Source organism: Euprymna scolopes, chromosome 45, assembly GCF_053919585.1.
Source record: "Euprymna scolopes isolate OS-2025 chromosome 45, ASM5391958v1, whole genome shotgun sequence".
In the NCBI taxonomy this organism is placed as follows: domain Eukaryota; kingdom Metazoa; phylum Mollusca; class Cephalopoda; order Sepiida; family Sepiolidae; genus Euprymna; species Euprymna scolopes.
In genome coordinates this window covers 43,704,175-43,725,141 of record NC_136526.1, presented here as the reverse complement: position 1 = coordinate 43,725,141, position 20,967 = coordinate 43,704,175, and the positions used below count along the sequence as shown (strand labels likewise).

The 20,967-nt window shown below is 29.2% G+C and overlaps 1 protein-coding gene across 3 annotated transcripts in view; it reads left to right on the top strand.

Annotated features, from left to right (window-relative positions):
- LOC145269510 (inositol polyphosphate 5-phosphatase K-like) overlaps window positions 1–20,967 on the top strand; it is a 300,729-nt gene that overhangs the window by 254,483 nt on the left and 25,279 nt on the right. For all 3 annotated transcript variants that reach the window (XM_080125252.1, XM_080125250.1, XM_080125251.1), the window contains exon 10: window positions 7,507–7,644. In XM_080125252.1, coding sequence (XP_079981378.1) covers window positions 7,507–7,644 — 138 coding nt within the window. The remainder of the gene's footprint in view (window positions 1–7,506; window positions 7,645–20,967) is intronic.

Sequence of the window (20,967 nt, the reverse complement as noted above, 5' to 3'; positions counted from 1 at the left end):
TTTCCCTGCTTTATTGGTATTTTCCTTGGTAAGTGCTCCGATCCCTACCAATGCTCCCTTGTGAAAACCTTCTCAGCAAGAACTCGTCTTCTACCAACGCTGGAAAGAACTCTTTTTTATTTTTTTCTCCCTCAGTGTACCTAAAAATCAAACAGAACTTTCATGAACAAAGTTTCTTTCCAAGAACTTTACATCTGTGGAACAAAGCACAGCAGGAATGTGGAATCCAAAACTGATTTTGCAATCTAGCGAGGGATGATCTCTTCCGTTCCTCTTTCGCGTCGAAAAGATATTCCTAGTTTCTCTCTATGCTATCTTTATTTCCATGAAAGGTGCTCGACTGAACTCCGATCTCTGGTTCATTCTTATGACATTCACAGCAAGAACTCAGTTTTGTGCTCCACTGAATTTGCTGATGCTACCATGTCAGGCTGTCTGAAGATACCGGTTCACTGGCCTAAAAATGTCATTGCTTATTTTTCCTCTCTTTTTACAAAACTCAATTATGTCCTGCAAAGCCAAGTTCAACAATTTTTTTTCATCTACAAAACAACCAAACTAGACTCAATGAATAAATATTTGAAGCATAAAAACTTACCAAAAATAAGCAGATTCGGCATTAAATAATCTGAAAAGGGTTGATATGCCGTAAAACAAAACAACCAAACCAAACACTATGGATAAATATTTATAGAACTTGATGCATAAAACTCTTACCAAGATGACCAGATCAAACATTAAATAACCCAAAAAGGGTTGATATGCCACAAAGCAACCAAACCCAAGAACTTATTGGATGTGTACCTCATCAACATACTAATGGCAAAATACTATACTGCACTATATAGATGCCTAAATACTTTAATCTTAAAGTCCAATGTCAACAAATACTTGCCATAAACTGTCCTAATAGGTAATCAAATTTTGTTAATTCCATTCATCATTTTCAATCTTCTCTTACTATTCATCATTTAAGTGACAATCAATTCATCTTATCCTTAATCCTTATCCTCGAGTGGCTTCTTTTTACTCGATAAGTGATGATTTATTAGAGATTCCATAGCCTGTGATTATATCCATTTGGCTAGTTATGCACCTCCACGATAAGGATAACTTTCTGAAACATGTATTATTGAATAAAACATTTATTAAAACAAATGCTTCAGTGTTTTTTGTTTTTGTTTTTGTCTGATGGTTATTGTGTCCTTATCTTGTTATTCGCTCAACGTTTCGCCCTGTGTAACCTCCGACCTTCTTCAGGTGTAGCTCGTTGAACTCTGGAATCTTTCTGTCAAGGCCAAAAAATCTGCACAGAATTCCAAAAGGAACCCTTGATTCAATCCATGAAGGAGCATGTTTGCATTCCAAGGACCAGTGGCTTAACGGATAAAGTACTTAGTAAAATTCAGTTTCAAAGTGACACTCTTTCGACGATTGAAGATTGGGTTCTCAGTGGGGGGCAATATAAAAAATTGTTAATTACTTGGTCTTCTAACTGGTCATATAAAAAATTGTTAATTACTTAGACTTCTACCTGGTTATGTCTGATGGAAGAAGATTTGGTCCTCAGTGCAAAGAATTGCAAAAATATTTTTACCTGATCATGTCTGATCGGATGAGAGCAGGCTACTCTTGATTTGATGTTCTCATTCCATTATCTATGACCACAAGAACCCATGGCGTAACAGATAAAGTATTAAGTAAAATTAAGTTTCTAAGCAACACTCTTCCAGAGGTTGAAGGTTTAATCCTCAGTGCGGGCGATATTAAGAATTGCAAATTAAATAAGACTCCTACCAGGTCTGGTCCTGGATATGACCTTAAACTATATCCAGTGGTGAGGCCCCAGCTTGCGGGCTTTGGGGAGTGTGGAGCCACCCTTTAATTGCCATTGCTCGCAGCTCCACTCTGACCCGGAGTGGTAGTACCTGGTAGGGTCCCAACTATGGGTTAAATAGAAACTGACTTGAAAACAACAAATATATTCTATTAAAAAAATCTTTCTTCAAAATCTTTGGATTCGGCATTAAATAACCTAAAAAGGGTTGATATGCCGCAAAACAAAAACAACCAACCAACCAACCTACCTGGTCATGTTTACTCGTGAATTAAATAATTAATCAACATTCCCGGCAGTTTCCTGAATTTAACAAGATACACCTGAAAAAAGGCCGGAGGTTACATTGACTGAAACGTTGTGAAAATGATACTCAAGATGAGAATAGTAGTCCGAAAAATCCAAAAAATCAATCCTGATGTTTATTGTTTTATGTATTATTTTGTTTCATGTCTTATGATACATTTGTTTTTAGGTTTGATGCCGCAGTGTATTGTTTTTATATTATTTTTTATATTAATTGGTGCTGTATGATTCATTGTTTTTTTTGTTGCTCTTGTTAATTTTTTGATTTTCATGTTTCATGCTTCTTTTTTTGTTTAATGCATCATGCATCATCTATTTTGTGTTAATGTTTTCTACTTTTTTGTTTAATGTTTCACAATTCATCTTTCAGTGTTTCATATTGTATCATATTGTATATATATTCTCTTTATGCTTTGTTTCAAAGTTTATTTCCTTCGTGTTTCATTGCTTTGTGATTTTTATCATGTTTTTCATCTGAACATCTTTTTATTAATTGCTTCACTTTTTTTTTTTCGCAGTTCATATTTTTTTTTTTTTTAAGATTTTAAATTTTTTTCATAAATATTTTATTTAGAATTCAATTCATATTTTTTCGTCCAATTTTATTATTTTTTTTTTATTAATTTTTTATTCATTTTTTTGTGTTGTTTTTTACAGTTCTTTTTTTTTTAATTTTTACTTTCGAGTTACAATTTTTTTTTCTTGAATTATTTATTATTTTGTATTTTTCAGTCTAATTTTCTATTGTTTTTATTTTGAGTTTTAAATTTTAGTCAATTTTGTGTTTAATTAACATTCTTAGCAATCTCAATTCTTTTTTTTATTTTTAGTTCTTAGCCCAAATTATTTTTGATTTTATTTCAAATTTTTGTTATCAAATTATTTTTATCAAATTTTTATTTCAAATTTTTATTATCAAATTATTTTTGATTTTATTTCCAATTTTTATTATCAAATTATTTTTTTCAAATTTTTATTTCAAATTTTTATTATCAAATTATTTTTGATTTTATTTCAAATTTTTATTATCAAATTATTTTTATCAAATTTTTATTTCAAATTTTTATTATCAAATTATTTTTGATTTTATTTCAAATTTTTATTATCAAATTATTTTTTTCAAATTTTTATTATCAAATTATTTTTGATTTTATTTCCAATTTTTATTATCAAATTATTTTTATCAAATTTTTATTTCAAATTTTTATTATCAAATTATTTTTGATTTTATTTCAAATTTTTATTATCAAATTATTTTTATAAAATTTTTATTATCAAATTATTTTTGATTTTATTTCCAATTTTTATTATCAAATTATTTTTATAAAATTTTTATTTCAAATTTTTATTATCAAATTATTTTTGATTTTATTTCAAATTATTTTTATCAAATTATTTTTTTCAAATTTTTATTATCAAATTATTTTTGATTTTATTTCAAATTTTTATTATCAAATTATTTTTTTCAAATTTTTATTATCAAATTATTTTTGATTTTATTTCCAATTTTTATTATCAAATTATTTTTATAAAATTTTTATTTCAAATTTTTATTATCAAATTATTTTTGATTTTATTTCAAATTTTTCTAATCTTTTATTTGCAGTTCTTAGCCCAAATTATTTATTATAAATTTTTCTTTGGAGCTTAATTTATATTTTTTCAGTCCAATTTTTTATGATTTTTTAGTCCAAATAAGAAATAGTATTCAAAATTTCATATGTTCAGTTTAATATATATTTTCAATCTACATTTTTTATTCCAATTTTTATTCCATTTTTTTATTTTTTTATTTTGAGTCTAATTTATATTGTTTCAATTCCAATTTTTTATTCTATTTTTTTTATTTTTTTTATTTTTTGTTAATTTCTGCTGATTAATATTAGATTAAAATTATTTTTAAAAATTACCAATCAATGACTTCATAAAAGTAAAAATAATAAACCTTTAAAACTCTTCCCAAAATGATTCTGAACATTACTTCAAAGTTTGGTTGAAATCAGGCCTGAAATATTTGTACCTTAATATCTCTCTCTCTCTCTCTCTATATATATATATATATATATATATATATATATATATATATACATATATATATATATATATGATTTTCAGAATGTGAGAGATTGTATATAATACATCCCACAGCCAAACAACGTCGCAGCCCACAAGAGCCATGACAGTCAAAGAACCAGAAATCCAAGACTCGAGTTTCGCCCTCATTTGGACTCATCAGTTAGACACATCCGAACTCGGGTTTTGAATCCTGAGTTCGGATGTGTCTAACTGATGAGTCCAAATGAGGGCGAAACTCGAGTCTTGGATTTCTGGTTCTTTGACTGTCATGGCTCTTGTGGGCTGCGACGTTGTTTGGCTGTGGGATGTATTATATATATATATATATATATATATATATATATATATATTAAATTTATTTATACAAACATTGATGGCTACATATGTGCATACATGTTTCTGTAATCACCCGTGCTGGAGAGATTATGTCTTCAGGCCATGAATTACCCTTGAAAAGTCGAGGTTTTTCAAGGGTAATTCATGGCCTGAAGACGTAATCTCCCCTGCACGGGTGATTACAGAAATATGTATGCACATATGTAGCCATCAATGTTTGTATAAATAAATTTAATATACCTGCTCTGTTTACTCATTGAGCACTTTTTGGTAGACACATGTTGTTTCATTGGATGTACTTCTAGGAAACTAAACTCTAGTGCCATCATATATATATATATATATATATATATATATATATATATATGCTCTGAAGATTCCCGAAAAGATGAAACACTAGTGTCTGTAGGTATTTAATTATTATAGTAAAAAATAATTATATATATATATATATAATTATTTTTTATATATATATATGTGTATATATATATATGTATATATATATATATGTATATATATATATATCATATATATATATATATCATATATATATATATCATATATATATATATATATATATATATATATATATAAATGACCTTAGTCTACAGACTTGAAGCTGTATATATAGAGGATTTAGGCCTGTGGAACAAATTCGATTTGGATTTTAACCAATAAGACTTGTCATGTGTAAGTCGACTTAGTGTATACTCTCTACCCAAGCGAAAATATACGTTTAACCGTATTAATTTAATAAGTTTTGATATGCATGTGTCCTTATGTCATATGGTAGCAAATACTGCTACAGAGCTAAATATTTTGGTTTCGATTCTAGCTGATGGCACCCAAATTATATTTTAATTTTTTACTTTTGAAATCACTATTATGTATTGGCTCTGTAATAATAAATACGAAATCTGCATACATTAAAATATCATATTTAAGTGTATTTTATGACTGGGAAACGCCAGGCGGCCTGCTAGTTTTATATATATATATAGTTCAAAGCATTGACTGTTGTACGGGTGGTTGGGTTTCGATCCTGGCTCATAAGTGCAGCTAAACAGGCAACTACCCCAAGCCAGGATCGAAACCCAACCACCCGTACAACAGTCAATGCTTTGAACCATTATGCTAATCAGTAGCTGCTATACAGGTAGTGAATTAACGATGTTTTTGCCTAAGCTCGATTTGTTTACACAAAGAGCATCGTTTAATACGCTAATGGTATATTGTGTATCACTTCCCAATATGCTCAACTCAAGATAAGGAGTATTATAGTCATATATATATATATATTTATGATAAATGTATTATTTTCCCTTTGACTTTCTATGTCTCACTGACTTTAGCAAATAGGGTGCATACCTTTATAACTATTTGCTAATATTTTCTCTCCTCTGATGAGATGGTAGACATCGAAACCCTATAGGTTAAGGAGATTAATTTTCTAAAGCATTCTTTGTCTTGCTTAGAATAATAAAAATTCTTTGATATGAAACTCAACCACTTCATTTCATTTCAATGAGAGTTTTTTGAAATTCATTGAATCACAATTTAATTTATTTGCTCTATCTTGCATATCGAGCAATTCTTGTTTAGATGGGATAACTTATAGAATATTACTGCCAGTAATATTTTGTAAACCTACAATCTCACGTTTCCATAACAACTGATTGTTAAATAAAAACTATTCTGAAGTATATATATATATATATATATATATATATATATATATATATATATATATATATATATATATATATATATATATGTAGACAGATAAAAAATAAATCTTGGTTAAAGATAATTCAAACTATCCTTGCACATAACACTTCATGAAAGTTTAATTGAAATCAGGTCCGATTTCAACTAAACTTTCATATGATTTCAATATTATTGGGATTAAGTTCAATTCTCACACATGAGAATTCTTAACAAGGGTGGCATTGAGATGCTAGTTTCTTCAATATTTATCCTCTTTAGTTTTCTATTTCCTAGCAACATCTGAGAGAACAGTCCGTATCACAATCCGCCAACACCAGGCCCACATTGGGGCCTTCCATGCATATATTTTAGCCAGCAACTGCACCACAGTTCACCTCGGGGACATTGCTTGAACTCTAATGACTTTACTAGTCTCCATTTTGTTTTTGTTTAATTTTTTTTTTTTTAATAGATGTTTTAAAATTGATGCAAATTCACAAGATGTTGCCATTATTTTGTCAAACCCCTGTATATATATATATATATATATATATATATATATATATATATATATATATATATATATATATATATATGAACAAATAGTTAATAAAACATGTTAAAAGACATCTTTTAACATGTTTTATTAACCATTTGTTCATATTATAAGCTCTATTTCCTTTTCGGTTTTATTGAGCTTTTACTTCTGGTTGAGATTACTTTACTTGTAAATATTAACTTTTTAATATTTATAATATATTTTAAGTTTACCATTTTGATTACCTTGGTAAACTTATTGTAATTTTTATTTCCTTTTCTATATATATATATATATATATATATATATATATATATATATATATATATATATATATATATATATATATATATATATGATAGGAAGCGGGAGATAGAAAGAGAGAAGTTTTGACAGAAAGAGGTTACATACATATTTTACCTCTTTTATTTCGTTGGGCATGCCTCCAGGCAATGCTAGGTAGCCGTCTTAGTGTTTAAATAAAAGAAACAAGACACTCAAAGAAGGTCGGAGGGTTCATCTTCCAAAATGTAGTAAAATTAAAAATAACATTATTGGAGAGGATCACAGCAGATGGAAAAAGAATTTTTCTTTCTTTTTTTTTTTTTTTATTTATTTTAAACTGCTTTTTTTTGTTTTTTGTTTTTGCTTTGTTTTTACTTTTTGTTTTTGTCATTATCTCATCCTACCATCATTGTGTGTCCAGATGCTGTCTGTCCCGCCCAACCCATTACCTGTCACATTTCAAAATCAAGGCCAGTGGTCAATTCGAAGAGACGCGCTCGTTAAGTACAGTGTGGCTGTGTATGAGACTTCCGCATGGGACTGGATCGGCTTGTATAAGGTGAGTGCTTTGGCGTTTAGTCATTATTTTTTTTTTATTATTCATTTTTTTTTTTTTATTCATTTTTTCTTTTTTTTTGTTTTTTTTGAGTTGTGGTGGTGGGGGGGAGCTCAATTTACTTGCCTCTCTTATGAGGACAGACTTAAATCACAAGGTCGGTTTTTAATAGGGGAGGGGAAAAAAACTGAGTTGGAACAAAAAATTTTATTTCCTCAGGATTTCTCCTTTACCGATCAAGAACAGAAAAGAACAGATACTACACTTTGTTTCTATCCCAAAAGCTGAGGATGTTTCTGTAGTCAAATAACTATATTGCAAGTCATCGTCTGGTCTACAGAGGAGAAACGAAAATGAGTCAAGGGAGATAATTTAAACTGAATTAGTTTGAAGAGTTATTGCACTTTGATTAATTAATAATGGATTAAATTAATAACTCATCCGTATTAAAGACCTTATGTGTTATGTTGATACAGTAACGGGAAATATTTTGTAAAGAGAAGGGAAATATAGCAAAGTACTAGAATTATAATGGACAAAGGTTTTCGAATTGTAATATTAGCCGTGAAAAAACAAACCCCCCCAAAAAAACTACCAAACACTCAAGCTTAAAATAATTTGATTAAATAATTTAGTCTTTAATAATGTTACATCAAAAATTCATAAGTTGTTCAGTAAATTTCTAGAAAATAAGATTTTCTCGTAGTGATAGAGTGAAGAGTTTTACAAAATTAGAAATGGGAGTTGACTGTAGAGATCAATGAATTTGTGAGGCCACAAAGATTGATGAGCTCCAGGGACACCCCTCCCCAAAAAAATAAACATTTTGTAGGAGAATAACAGGGTGAACAAGAGGTGGATCAAGTGCTATAAGTGTTGGGTCTCATAGTTAATTTAATTAACCTGTAATAGAAAATACTTAACAAGCATAAATGGATTAACTAAACTGCACCCAAGTACTAATATATACGCATTTATTAAACACAGTGTAATAAAAAACAAGTAAGACATGACGTTTCTGAATTTTTGAGATGAGGATTGGTTATTCATATTATTTGGATTTGTCGGACTAAATCGCAAGGACCCATAGCGCAGTGGTTAGAGTACTTGGAAAAATGAATTGTAAAAAAGTGATATTCTATTGAAGGTTCAATCCTCAGTGTGGGCGACCGAAAAATACAATTGCGAATTACTTAGGACCTCTATCCAGTAATGGCTGACAGAACAAGAGAATGCCACCCCCGTGAAGTAAATAAAGGGTTCCGCTCGAAATTCCGTCCAAATTCCCGAGTTCGACAAGATACACCTGAAGAAGGTTGGAGGTTACATCGACCAAAATGTTGTGGAAATCACGCTCAAGATGAGCACAGTAGTCCGATGAATCCAAAATAAAATACAGATATTCATTCTAGCGGTGGAATGTCTATCTTAATAAGACAAAAATGGATGGTCACATTCAATGCTGCCAAGACTAAACGTGTTTCCTTCAATAACTACAAGAAACTTTCTCTACCATGAATAGCAATGGCCAAACACTCTTTATCTGAAAGTACATCTTTTAAACTCCTCAGCCTAACGTTCACAGGAAACATGAGTTGGAACAATTACATTGAGAGTATGGCCAGGACCGCTGCGAAAAAGGTAGGTTCTTTCCACCGTGCTAGAAAGCTACTAACGCCCGAAAGTATCCTGTATCTCTATAAGGCCACCATTCGCCCATGTATGGAGTATTGTTGTCATATTTGGGCTGGTGCATCTGCTACTAGTCTCTCACTCCTAGACAAGGTTCAAAAGAGAGTCGCCAATCTGATAGGTCCTGAACTGTCATCTAAGCTTCAGCCTCTGTCCCATCGACGAAATGTAGCATCCCTCTGCCTGTTCTACAAGTACTTTAACGGTGAATGCTCCGACGAACTGCGAGCACTTGTATCCCCTCGACGTAAATACCCTCGACAAGCAGCAAAATCCCACCCCTTCACAGTTGAGATCCCTAGATGTAAGAGAGCCGTCTACTTCAGTAGTTTCTCTCCCAGAATCGCTAAACTTTGGAATTCCCTTCCGGGTTCCTGCTTCCCCAACTGTACTGACATGCAGAAGTTCAAGTGTAACATGAACCAACATCTTGCTGCCCAACTCCCCACATAGTACCCCTGTAGCTTATGTCCCTAAAAGTAGCCCCCTACATCAAAATGGCAATGTACCTTGTTTGGGGTGAAAATGTAATAAAAAAATTTTTTTAAATATCCCTCAAACGCTAGAATGTGCTCAGCATAGAGAATAAGTTCTCATTTTTGTGAATTGTCTCTACCATGTAGTGTAAGATTAGAGGCCAGAATAGTGTCACTCACCTTGCATTCCATCACATAGATTTTGATCGACTATTGAGAAATCGTACTTTAACCTACTGGTTTCTTACTGCCCAAGGGGAGTTAATCATCTGGTGTCTTAGCAACCGGTGTTCATCTTCGTTCTTCCACTCTAATTGCTTTGATTTCCTTATAGTCATAGAATGAAAGTTTTTACAATGCACAAGTAGCTTATATATATACATATATATATAGATTATATATATACATATATATATAGATTATATATATACATATATATATATAGATTATATATATACATATATATATAGATTATATATATACATATATATATAGATTATATATATACATATATATATAGATTATATATATACATATATATAGATTATATATATACATATATATAGATTATATATATACATATATATATAGATTATATATATACATATATATAGAGATTATATATATACATATATATATAGATTATATATATATATAGATTATATATATACATATATATATAGATTATATATATACATATATATATAGATTATATATATACATATAAATAGATTATATATATACATATATATATAGATTATATATATACATATATATATAGATTATATATATACATATATATATAGATTATATATATACATATATATATAGATTATATATATACATATATATAGATTATATATATACATATATATAGATTATATATATACATATATATAGATTATATATACATATATATATAGATTATATATATATATATACATATCTATAGATTATATATATACACATATATATATATATAGATTATATATATATATATATATATATATATATAGATTATATATATGCATATATATATAGATTATATATATATATAGAGAGAGAGATTATATATATACATATATATATAGATTATATATATGCATATATATATAGATTATATATATGCATATATATATAGATTATATATATATATATATATAGATTATATATATACATATATATATAGATTATATATATGCATATATATATAGATTATATATATGCATATATATATAGATTATATATATATGCATATATATATAGATTATATATATGCATATATATATATATAGATTATATATATACATACATATATAGATTATATATATACATTATATATATACATATTACATATATATATACACATTATATATATATATACATATATATGTATATACATATTATATATATGCATACATATATATGTATATACATATTATATATACACATTATATATATACATAATATATATGTACATTATATATATATACATAATATATATGTACATTATATATATATATACATAATATATATGTACATTATATATATATATACATTACATATATATACATTATATATATATATATATATATATATATATATATATATATACATTATACATATATATATACATTATATATATATATATACATTATATATATATACATTATATATATATACATTATATATATATATATAATGTATATATACATTATATATATATACATTATATATATATATAATGTATATATACATTATATATATACATTATAAATATATCTTTAAATATAATCGGCGGAAGTCTCTCGAGAGCTCTTTCAGCGTAAAAATAATAATACTATGTCGAAAGTAAAGAGTTCTGATGGGGAACTATTCAATGTGCCAAAAATTACGGGGACACTAAAATAAAGTTTATTAACGTTTAAAAAACGATTAAAACATTGGCACAACGAGGGGAAGAAGAAAAAAAAGGCGGGAGAAAAGATTCAAAGTTCGCCAAAGAGAAACAATGCTTTTGATGTTTCCTTTTGTCGGCACAAAGAAGGTTTCCGCACAGCAATAGAGACAGACTCCAAATTCTTTAAATGGTTTCTGGAGTCCGCTCTATGTAGTACCTCAAACCATTCAATTTTATATCTATCGGCACAGTACAGGTTGTCAACCAAATGCTGAGAGTCGAAAGCTGCAGATGGAGGGAGACTACCAGACCTCATCCTTCCTTGTCTGATCTTCGATGGAACATGCTGGTTTATACGAGTCAAAAGATGCAAGGATGTTCGCCCAACATAACCAGCATCGCACTGGCATTTGAATTGATATACAATATTGCTATTTTGGATGTAAGGCAAACTATCCTTGCAAAAAGAAGGAAATGCAGGTCTCGTAGTGTATACCAAACGCAAGGACACAGAATAAAAGAAGTCATAAATACTTCTGCAAATCTGTTTGGAAAGTTTGTTACTCTTTTCCCCAATCCACGGTAATTTTAAATAAACCGGGCATTTCAAGGGTCCAAACTTTTTAGGGGATTTAAAATCCGCAACCTTTTGGAAAATACAGTCATCAATAAGGTCAACAGGATAACCATTATTGATGAATATTTCCCTGATCTTATCGAGTTCGGCGTCCAATCTGTTAGGCGAACAAATCATGAGGGCTCTATGTACCAAAGTATTAATTAAGCCGACCTTACGTGATTTTGGTACAAAAGACAACCAGTTCACATATAGGCCAGTAAATGTCGGCTTTCTATAAATTGTAGTGATAAAGCCCCCCCCCCCTTGAACGTTCGTATACATTATATATATACATTTTATATATATATAAATATATATATATATATATACACATTATATATAGATATTATATATATTATATATATATATACATTACATTATATATATACATATACATTATATATATATTATATATTATATATTATATATATACATTATATACATATATATATACATTATATACATACATATATATATATATACATTATATATACATTATATAATATATATATATATACACATTATATAATATATATACACATTATATAATATATATATACATTATATAATATATATATACATTATATAATATATATATATACATTATATAATATATATATATACATTATATATAATATATATATACATTATATATAATATATATATACATTATATAATATATATATATACATTATATAATATATATATACATATATATATGTGTGTATATATACATGTGTGTGTGTGTATATATATATATATATATATATATATATATATATATATATATATATATATATATATATATAGTTAGTAAGTTATAAAATATATAAGGCATTAACGATAATATGTACGACTTTTAGAAGGCGAACCATTTAAAGATACATCTGCCTTACTTAAAAAATGCTAGGTTTAGTTTTGGTGTCTTTATAAAAAAAACCACCCAATATTTTTGTTGATGAGGAGACTTTGTTTCAAAATACTATATGATAGAATTATTGTCCAAGACTCAATGTCTATCACAATAAAAATATTGTTTCCAAAACGATCGTACAATTTATTGATTTTGTTTGTTTTTCCTTATGAAATCGATTTTCAATTTTTAATTTTAATTATAAATTATCAATCATCTTACTCAATATTAACATAGCTCTAGGATATATATGCCTATCAAGCTTATTATATATCTACATTACAACGAGCACTGCTTTCTTTTCTTTTATTTTAATTGTATTAATGAATTTACTGATACATTAAAATATACTCTGCTCTTTAGACTCTTGTTCTAATCCCCTAAGTATATATATATATATATATATATATATATATATATATATATATATATATATATAAACCCCATCATTTATTATACCATACCTGTTCACACTGAAACACTTATCACAATATTCTGTGGATCTATATTAAAAAACCTTGTTAAACTTTGTGACATATTTCCAGTCTATGGAGGTCAGGTGCGAACGAACACCCCATAATTTTATTATACCATATTTCTTCAAACTGAAACATAATTATCAAAGTATACTTACGCAGATAGATGTGAAAAGTCTTTATTAAAATTTGTGACTATTTCCATTCTATGGAGGCCAGGCGCAAACGCAGACCCCACAATTTTATTATACCATCCCTATTTAAGTTAAAACATACTTATCAAAGTATTCTTATGTACATCTATATCAAAAACACTTGTAAACGTTTTTTTTTATTTTTTTTATTTTTTATTTCCTTACTTTGTGGACCAGGCGCGAACGCAGACCCCACAATTTTAATGAACCATCGTTCTGCCAGATCAAACATAACCATTCCTGTGTCTCGATACATCTTCTATCATTATATATAATCAGTTTTTTAAAATAGTCAACCATATAGGAGACTATTCGTGACTAGACACACACACACACACACACACAGATTTATATTATAGATTTATATATATATATATATATATATATATTTATATATATATTTATATATATATATATTTATATATATATTTATATATATATATATTTATATATATATTTATATATATATATATATATATTTATATATATATATTTATATATATATATATTTATATATATATATTTATATATATATATATATTTATATATATATAGATATATATAAATATATATATATTTATATATATATATATATATATATATATATTTATATATATATATATATATATATATATATATATATATATATATATATATATATATATATATATATATATATCTGGCTGAGATAATTTTATAAGTATTAATTCTTTAATATTTATAATTTACTTTAATTTTACCATCTTGGATCATTTTGGTAAATTCAATTGTAATTTTCATTTTATATTTATATATATATATATATTTATATATATATATTTACATTATATATATATATATATTTATATATAAATATATATATATATATACATATTTATATATACAGACATTGTATATATATATATATATTTATATATATAGACATTATATATATATATTTATATATATATAGACATTATATATATATTTATATATATATACATTATATATATATGTATATATATATGTACATTATATGTATATATTTATATATATATATATACATTATATATATATAAATATATATATATTTATATATATACATCATATATATAAATATATATATATTTATATATATATAAATTATATATATATATATAAATATATATATAAATATATATAAATATATATATATATAAATATATACACATATATATATATAAATATATATAATTATATATATACACGTTATATATATATATACATTATATATATATGCACATTATATATATATATATATATACACATTAAATATATATATACACACACATTATATATATATATATATATATATATATATATATATATATATATATATATATACACACACATTATATATATATATATATATATATATATATATATATATATATACAGGGTGTCCACAAAGTCTGGCTACATTATGTAGCCAGACTTTGTGGGCACCTAATACAAACTGATACCAACTAATACCACCTAATACAAGCTAATACCGCCTAATACCAACTGATACCACCTAATACAAACTGATACCACCTAATACCAACTAATACAAACTGATACCACCTAATACAAGCTAATACCGCCTAATACAAACTGATATCACCTGCAAAATACAAACAACTAGTTTAGAATTACTGCAAGCTACCACATGTGTATGATCTTCATAAGATGTCATAAAGACTGTATTCCATTAAGACCCATTATTAGTGCATGAGGTCTAGCACGCCATCCATTGAGCCGATTCTTTGCCGATATAATGATAGGAAAATCTCCATCGTATGTAAAGAATTCAGCAAAAAAGCATGGAAAAAAACATCAACATTTCTTCCATTCATTCCAACCAGATTGTGATTCTAGTATGAGTTTTTTCACAAATGACGATGATACGCGATAGATTGACTTCACTGAAGCAGCGCACGTACATCACAGATCTCTATTATATAAAAGAAACTTTGTGTGTGTGAGTTCATTTCCTATGGACTCGAAAACGGCTGGGCCAATTTTTATGAAATTTCACACAAAGTACTTTATTTGTTTTTAGATCGGTTTTGTATCGGAATGTCTTCAATAAGTATCAATAATTGTTAATCGAAAAAATCCGATGAAAGAAGGAACAGGCGATTTTGACCAAAGTTAACACCTTATACAGCTTAACATCACAAGTGCATTTGAGAAGTTTTATTATGATGCAAGCGAAAAGGTCAGGCATATAAAATCAACAGTAGGTTCTTTGATATGACAGGGGCGCATTCAAATGTTTCTGTTTAAAGCACAATTGCACCATGTTACTTAATTTTTTCATTTTAAATTTTCATTCAAGCCATTATCATCACATAAGCCGTAAAGCCAACCCTATAAAATCAACAGTAGGTTCTTTGATGCATCAGGGGTGCATTCAAAATGTTTAAAGCACACTTTTACTGTGATACTTGACTTTTTCATTTTAAACTGAAATTCAAGATATTATCACCGCACAAGCAGTAAGGCGAGGAATATAAAAGTAACAGTAGATTCTTTGATATGATAGGGGCGTGTTTGATATGAATGTTTCTATTCAAAGCACAATTGAAGCATGGTATTTGACTTTTGCATTTTAAACTTTAATTCAAGCCATTATACATAAAAAAATACTTTTATAAAATCAACAGTTTTTTAGTTTCTCTACAGTGCAATGTAGACTTCAATGTATTGTGGACTCAGTTAATGTGGAGAGGCATGTGAAGCTTCCCCCAGGTGCACCGCAATGGGCCTCCAACTAGAGCAGGCAATCAATCGATTTGATAAAAAAAAATAGGCGATTTCCATGATTTCGCTGATAAGAAAAAAATATGGGAGTGTAAAACATTCACTGATCATCATTCAATTCCGGGCAATGTCAGGTCTCCCTGGTAGTGATAATATAATAGCGATGTTGACCTTCTCTGTAGGAACCACATACTTCATGATGGGATCTTATATATATCGGCAGGAAAAAGGTCTAGCTATGGGATCGCTATTGTCCCCAGTACTGGCAATGGAAACGGTATTAGAATCAGCACCACTAAAGCCAATAATGTGGCTATGACATACGGATGATATATTTATACTATGGCCTCACCAGTAACATGTTCAAATATTACCAAACCATATAAACTCTACCGTCTATCAGTTCATGATGGAAAAGGAACCAAATAACAAATTATGCTTCCTAGACATGCTGATAACTCGCACTGATCAAATGTATATTTGTGCACGCATAGAAAATACACGTTTAGTCGACTTACACTTGCTAAGTTCTAAGTTTTCAAATTTGACCCGTTATCAGCTATTTTTACCAGCTAAAAAAGCAAATTGTATTTGTTCCACAGGTACGAATTCCCCATATATAAATTTTCAAGTTTGTAGACCCAAAATTGACAGAATAGTTTGTTAGAGACCGATTATCACAAAGACAGACAGACAGACAGACTCACTTTTATATATATACTAACGGGGGTACCCGGTGTTGCCCAATCATTTAGGTGGAGGGTGTAGTAAGGACCCCCGTGTGGGGTGGGGCTAAAAACAGCAGTAGTAGGGGTGCCAAGGTGTGTGTACGTGGTGTAGTAAGAACCTGGGGAGGGTAAAAATGGTAGTAGCGGAGGGGAGGGAGGGGATTAAAACAACAGTAGGCAGAGGTGTTAAAAAAAAAAGTGGTAGTAGTCAGGCAGGCTCAACCCCATGACGCGGAGAAGGAAAAAAAAAAAGACCTCACCTCTTAGTCGATGTTTCCATCACCCGACCGGAAGTTGACAAAGTTGAAATTAAGGCTAGTCAATCGAAAAGAGAGGATGACTTGCAAAAAAGTGGCAATGCAAAAACCGACGCCTCCTTGTACACAACAGCCGAATGTAGGGTGAAGGAGTGAATGTTTTTGGCCAATTTTTCGATATTTGTCATCCAAGACATCCAGCTTCAAAACGATACCAGTTTCGTCAGGTTCTGTCGCTTCTGTAAAAAGTTTTTGCGAAACATACAAACACACACACACACACACATTTTGCCTTTTATATATTAGAATAGCGGGGGGGGGCCCGGCATTGCCCGGGTGAAAAGAAAAAAAAAATTGGGGGAAGGAGGTAAGCTCGAACCCGAAGCCTTGAGATGAATAGCTTGATGATTTACCACGATGCTATGCAAGAACTGAATAAGGGTGAAATTAAACGTTTAAAAAAGCAGATGGTTGAACGTCAACATATGGTTTTCTAGGTCAAACATCACGCCATAGTAGTAGAGAAATTGAAATCACAACGCAAATTTTGTAACATAAAAGATACATATGACCTCGTTTCATAAATCAGACATATTATAATCTAGACAGCATATAAAAAGTTCTAAGAAACCGTAACCACCCCGAGCGCCCCCTCCCTCCAAAAGCCTTTGGCGGACATACAAAAAAAATGCACATACACACACACACACAAACACACACACACATTTTCGCTTTTATAGTATAGAAGACTAGCAGACTGTCCGGCGTTGTTCGTGCGTAAAATACGCTTAAGTGTGATGTTTTAATTCATGCAGATTTATGCACATTTATTATAATAGAACACATATTTTATTGATTATTACATTTCAACCAATACATAGTAGTGATTTCAAAGCCAACTTTCACTAAACTTCAACTTCCATCATCCATAAAGAAAGGAATCGTCAGTTGCTTACAACCCCAAACAAAAGCAATGTGTAGTAACACCAAACAAAAGCAATGTGTAGTAACACCAAACAAAAGCAATATGTAGTAACAGCAATGCATATTAAGAGGAAACAGGCCGTTTAAGAGAAACTGTCCACGAAAACAACCATCCAAAGAACATGACATTAGTGCCAAAAAATCCAGACCAGACACCAGAGGACGCCACCCGAAAACTCATCTCAGTTTCTATATCATAGATATAAACGATTCTAAAAGGCCGCACGGTGTTGCCCAGTTGCAAAATATGCATAAATATTATATTTTAATTAATGCAGAACTTTTATTTATTATGAACAGAAATACCGTACGCATTAAATGTATCATTAAATTCCTTTAAAAAGAAATTTAAGTAAAAAAAAAAGAAAAAAAAAGCGGAAAGAAAATGAGACGTGCGTGCGAGTATTCTGTTTTTGTTTCGAAACAGTTCACTTCTTGTAAGCAAAATAAAAAAATACTCAAGCTGAGATCGAAACTAAAACCTAAAGACAGTGAGCCACGTATGATAGCCATTAGGCCAGTTTGTCACAATCTTTAAAAAGTGTTTTCAACCCTACTTATTCTTAACATAAGGAATCTGTAATGTAAACAATTCACACATGCGCAATCGTAAAACAATCGAACAACAGATAAAAATCTAATGACCCCCCGAAGTATTTATTTTTCAACTTTGACCCCTTAGCAGCCCTTTAATCGGATGAAAACTGATTAAAGTTTTCCACATGTGTGAAAACCCTATATACCAAATTTTAAGTCTGTAGTTCAAAAATTCGTTGAGTATATAGGTTGAGAATTGTCCACACACACATACACACACACACATGTATATACTAGCAGGGCGTCCAGCGTTGCCTAGTCATAAAAAACACATATTATATTTTAATTCATACAGAAACTGAGACATGTGCGTACTCGAGCTGAGATCTATACCACAACCTAGAGATAATGAGTCAAGTACGATAACCATTAGGCCAGCTTGACCTGTCTTTAAAAAGTGTTTTCAAACCTACTTATTTTTAACATAAGGAATCTGTCATGTGAACGATACATGCATGCACATTCGTGAAATAGTTAACGAACAGATAAAAATCCAATGATCCCCGAAGTATTAATTGTTCAATTTTGATCCCTTAACAGCCCTTTTTTCCAGAAAAAAAAGATTAAAACGTTTTCCACATGTCTGAAGACCCTATATACCAAATTTCAAGCTTTTAGATCAAAAATTTGTTGAATATATAGGTTGAGAATTGTCCTCACACACACACACACACACACACACACACACACACACACACATACTCACTTTTCTAGATATATAGATATGAAGGATTTGTCAAAGTGTATGTAGTCCATTTGACACTAGAACGATATGCAGGAGTGACTCAACTTTCCAAAAGCATCTTGAAAAAGTCATGACTGAAAACTGTGTGTATGTGATTCCATGTATGGAAAAATATCCAATGATAAGATTTAAAAAAAAACGTAAGGTTAGAAGAACATTGGAAAGCTGTAATACGTGGAGTCGGCTCTGGCTGATCATATATAGACGGAAAAGCGAAACCATCTATCATTATAGGGCGAAGTAAAATTTAGAGAAGAATGATGGAGAGTAAGACGACTCCAAGAAACAGCACTGATGCTGAGTGACGATCACCTGCTAAACAGACCTAGTACAGAGTTTTTGCACATCTTAAAAACAAGAATAGGTTTAAGGCTCCCAAAATTCATACTAGACTTGGCCTTAAAGACCCATGGCATAACGGATAAAGTATTGGGTAAAATTCAATTCTACATGACACTCTTTTAGAGGTTGAAGGTTCAATTCTCAGCGCGGTTGATACTTGGAATACAATTGCGAATAACTTAAGATTTCTACCTGGTCATGGCAGAGTGAACGAGAGCATGCTACCCCCGAAATTCCATTCAGCTTGCACAGAAAGATTCCCAAGTTTAACAAGACACTCATGCAGAAGTCAGAAAGGTTGTGAAAATAACACTCAACATGATAAAACAGAACCCTTTATTTAACCCAAAATACACACACACGCACACACACATACACATACATATGTATAAACCAGCAGGCTGCCCAGCATTGCCTGGTCATAAAATACCCATAAATATTATATTTTAATTCATACAGAAACTGAGACATGTGTTTATTCGAGCCTGTAAACCAAAAACTCTCGGAAGAATTTGGTAGGCAAAATTTTTTAAACAGAAATATATATACATATACATAAATATATATGGAAAGAGTTTATTGTTTACTATAAGGTTTTTACGCAAATATTACGCAAGTATAAATCATGTAGAATATC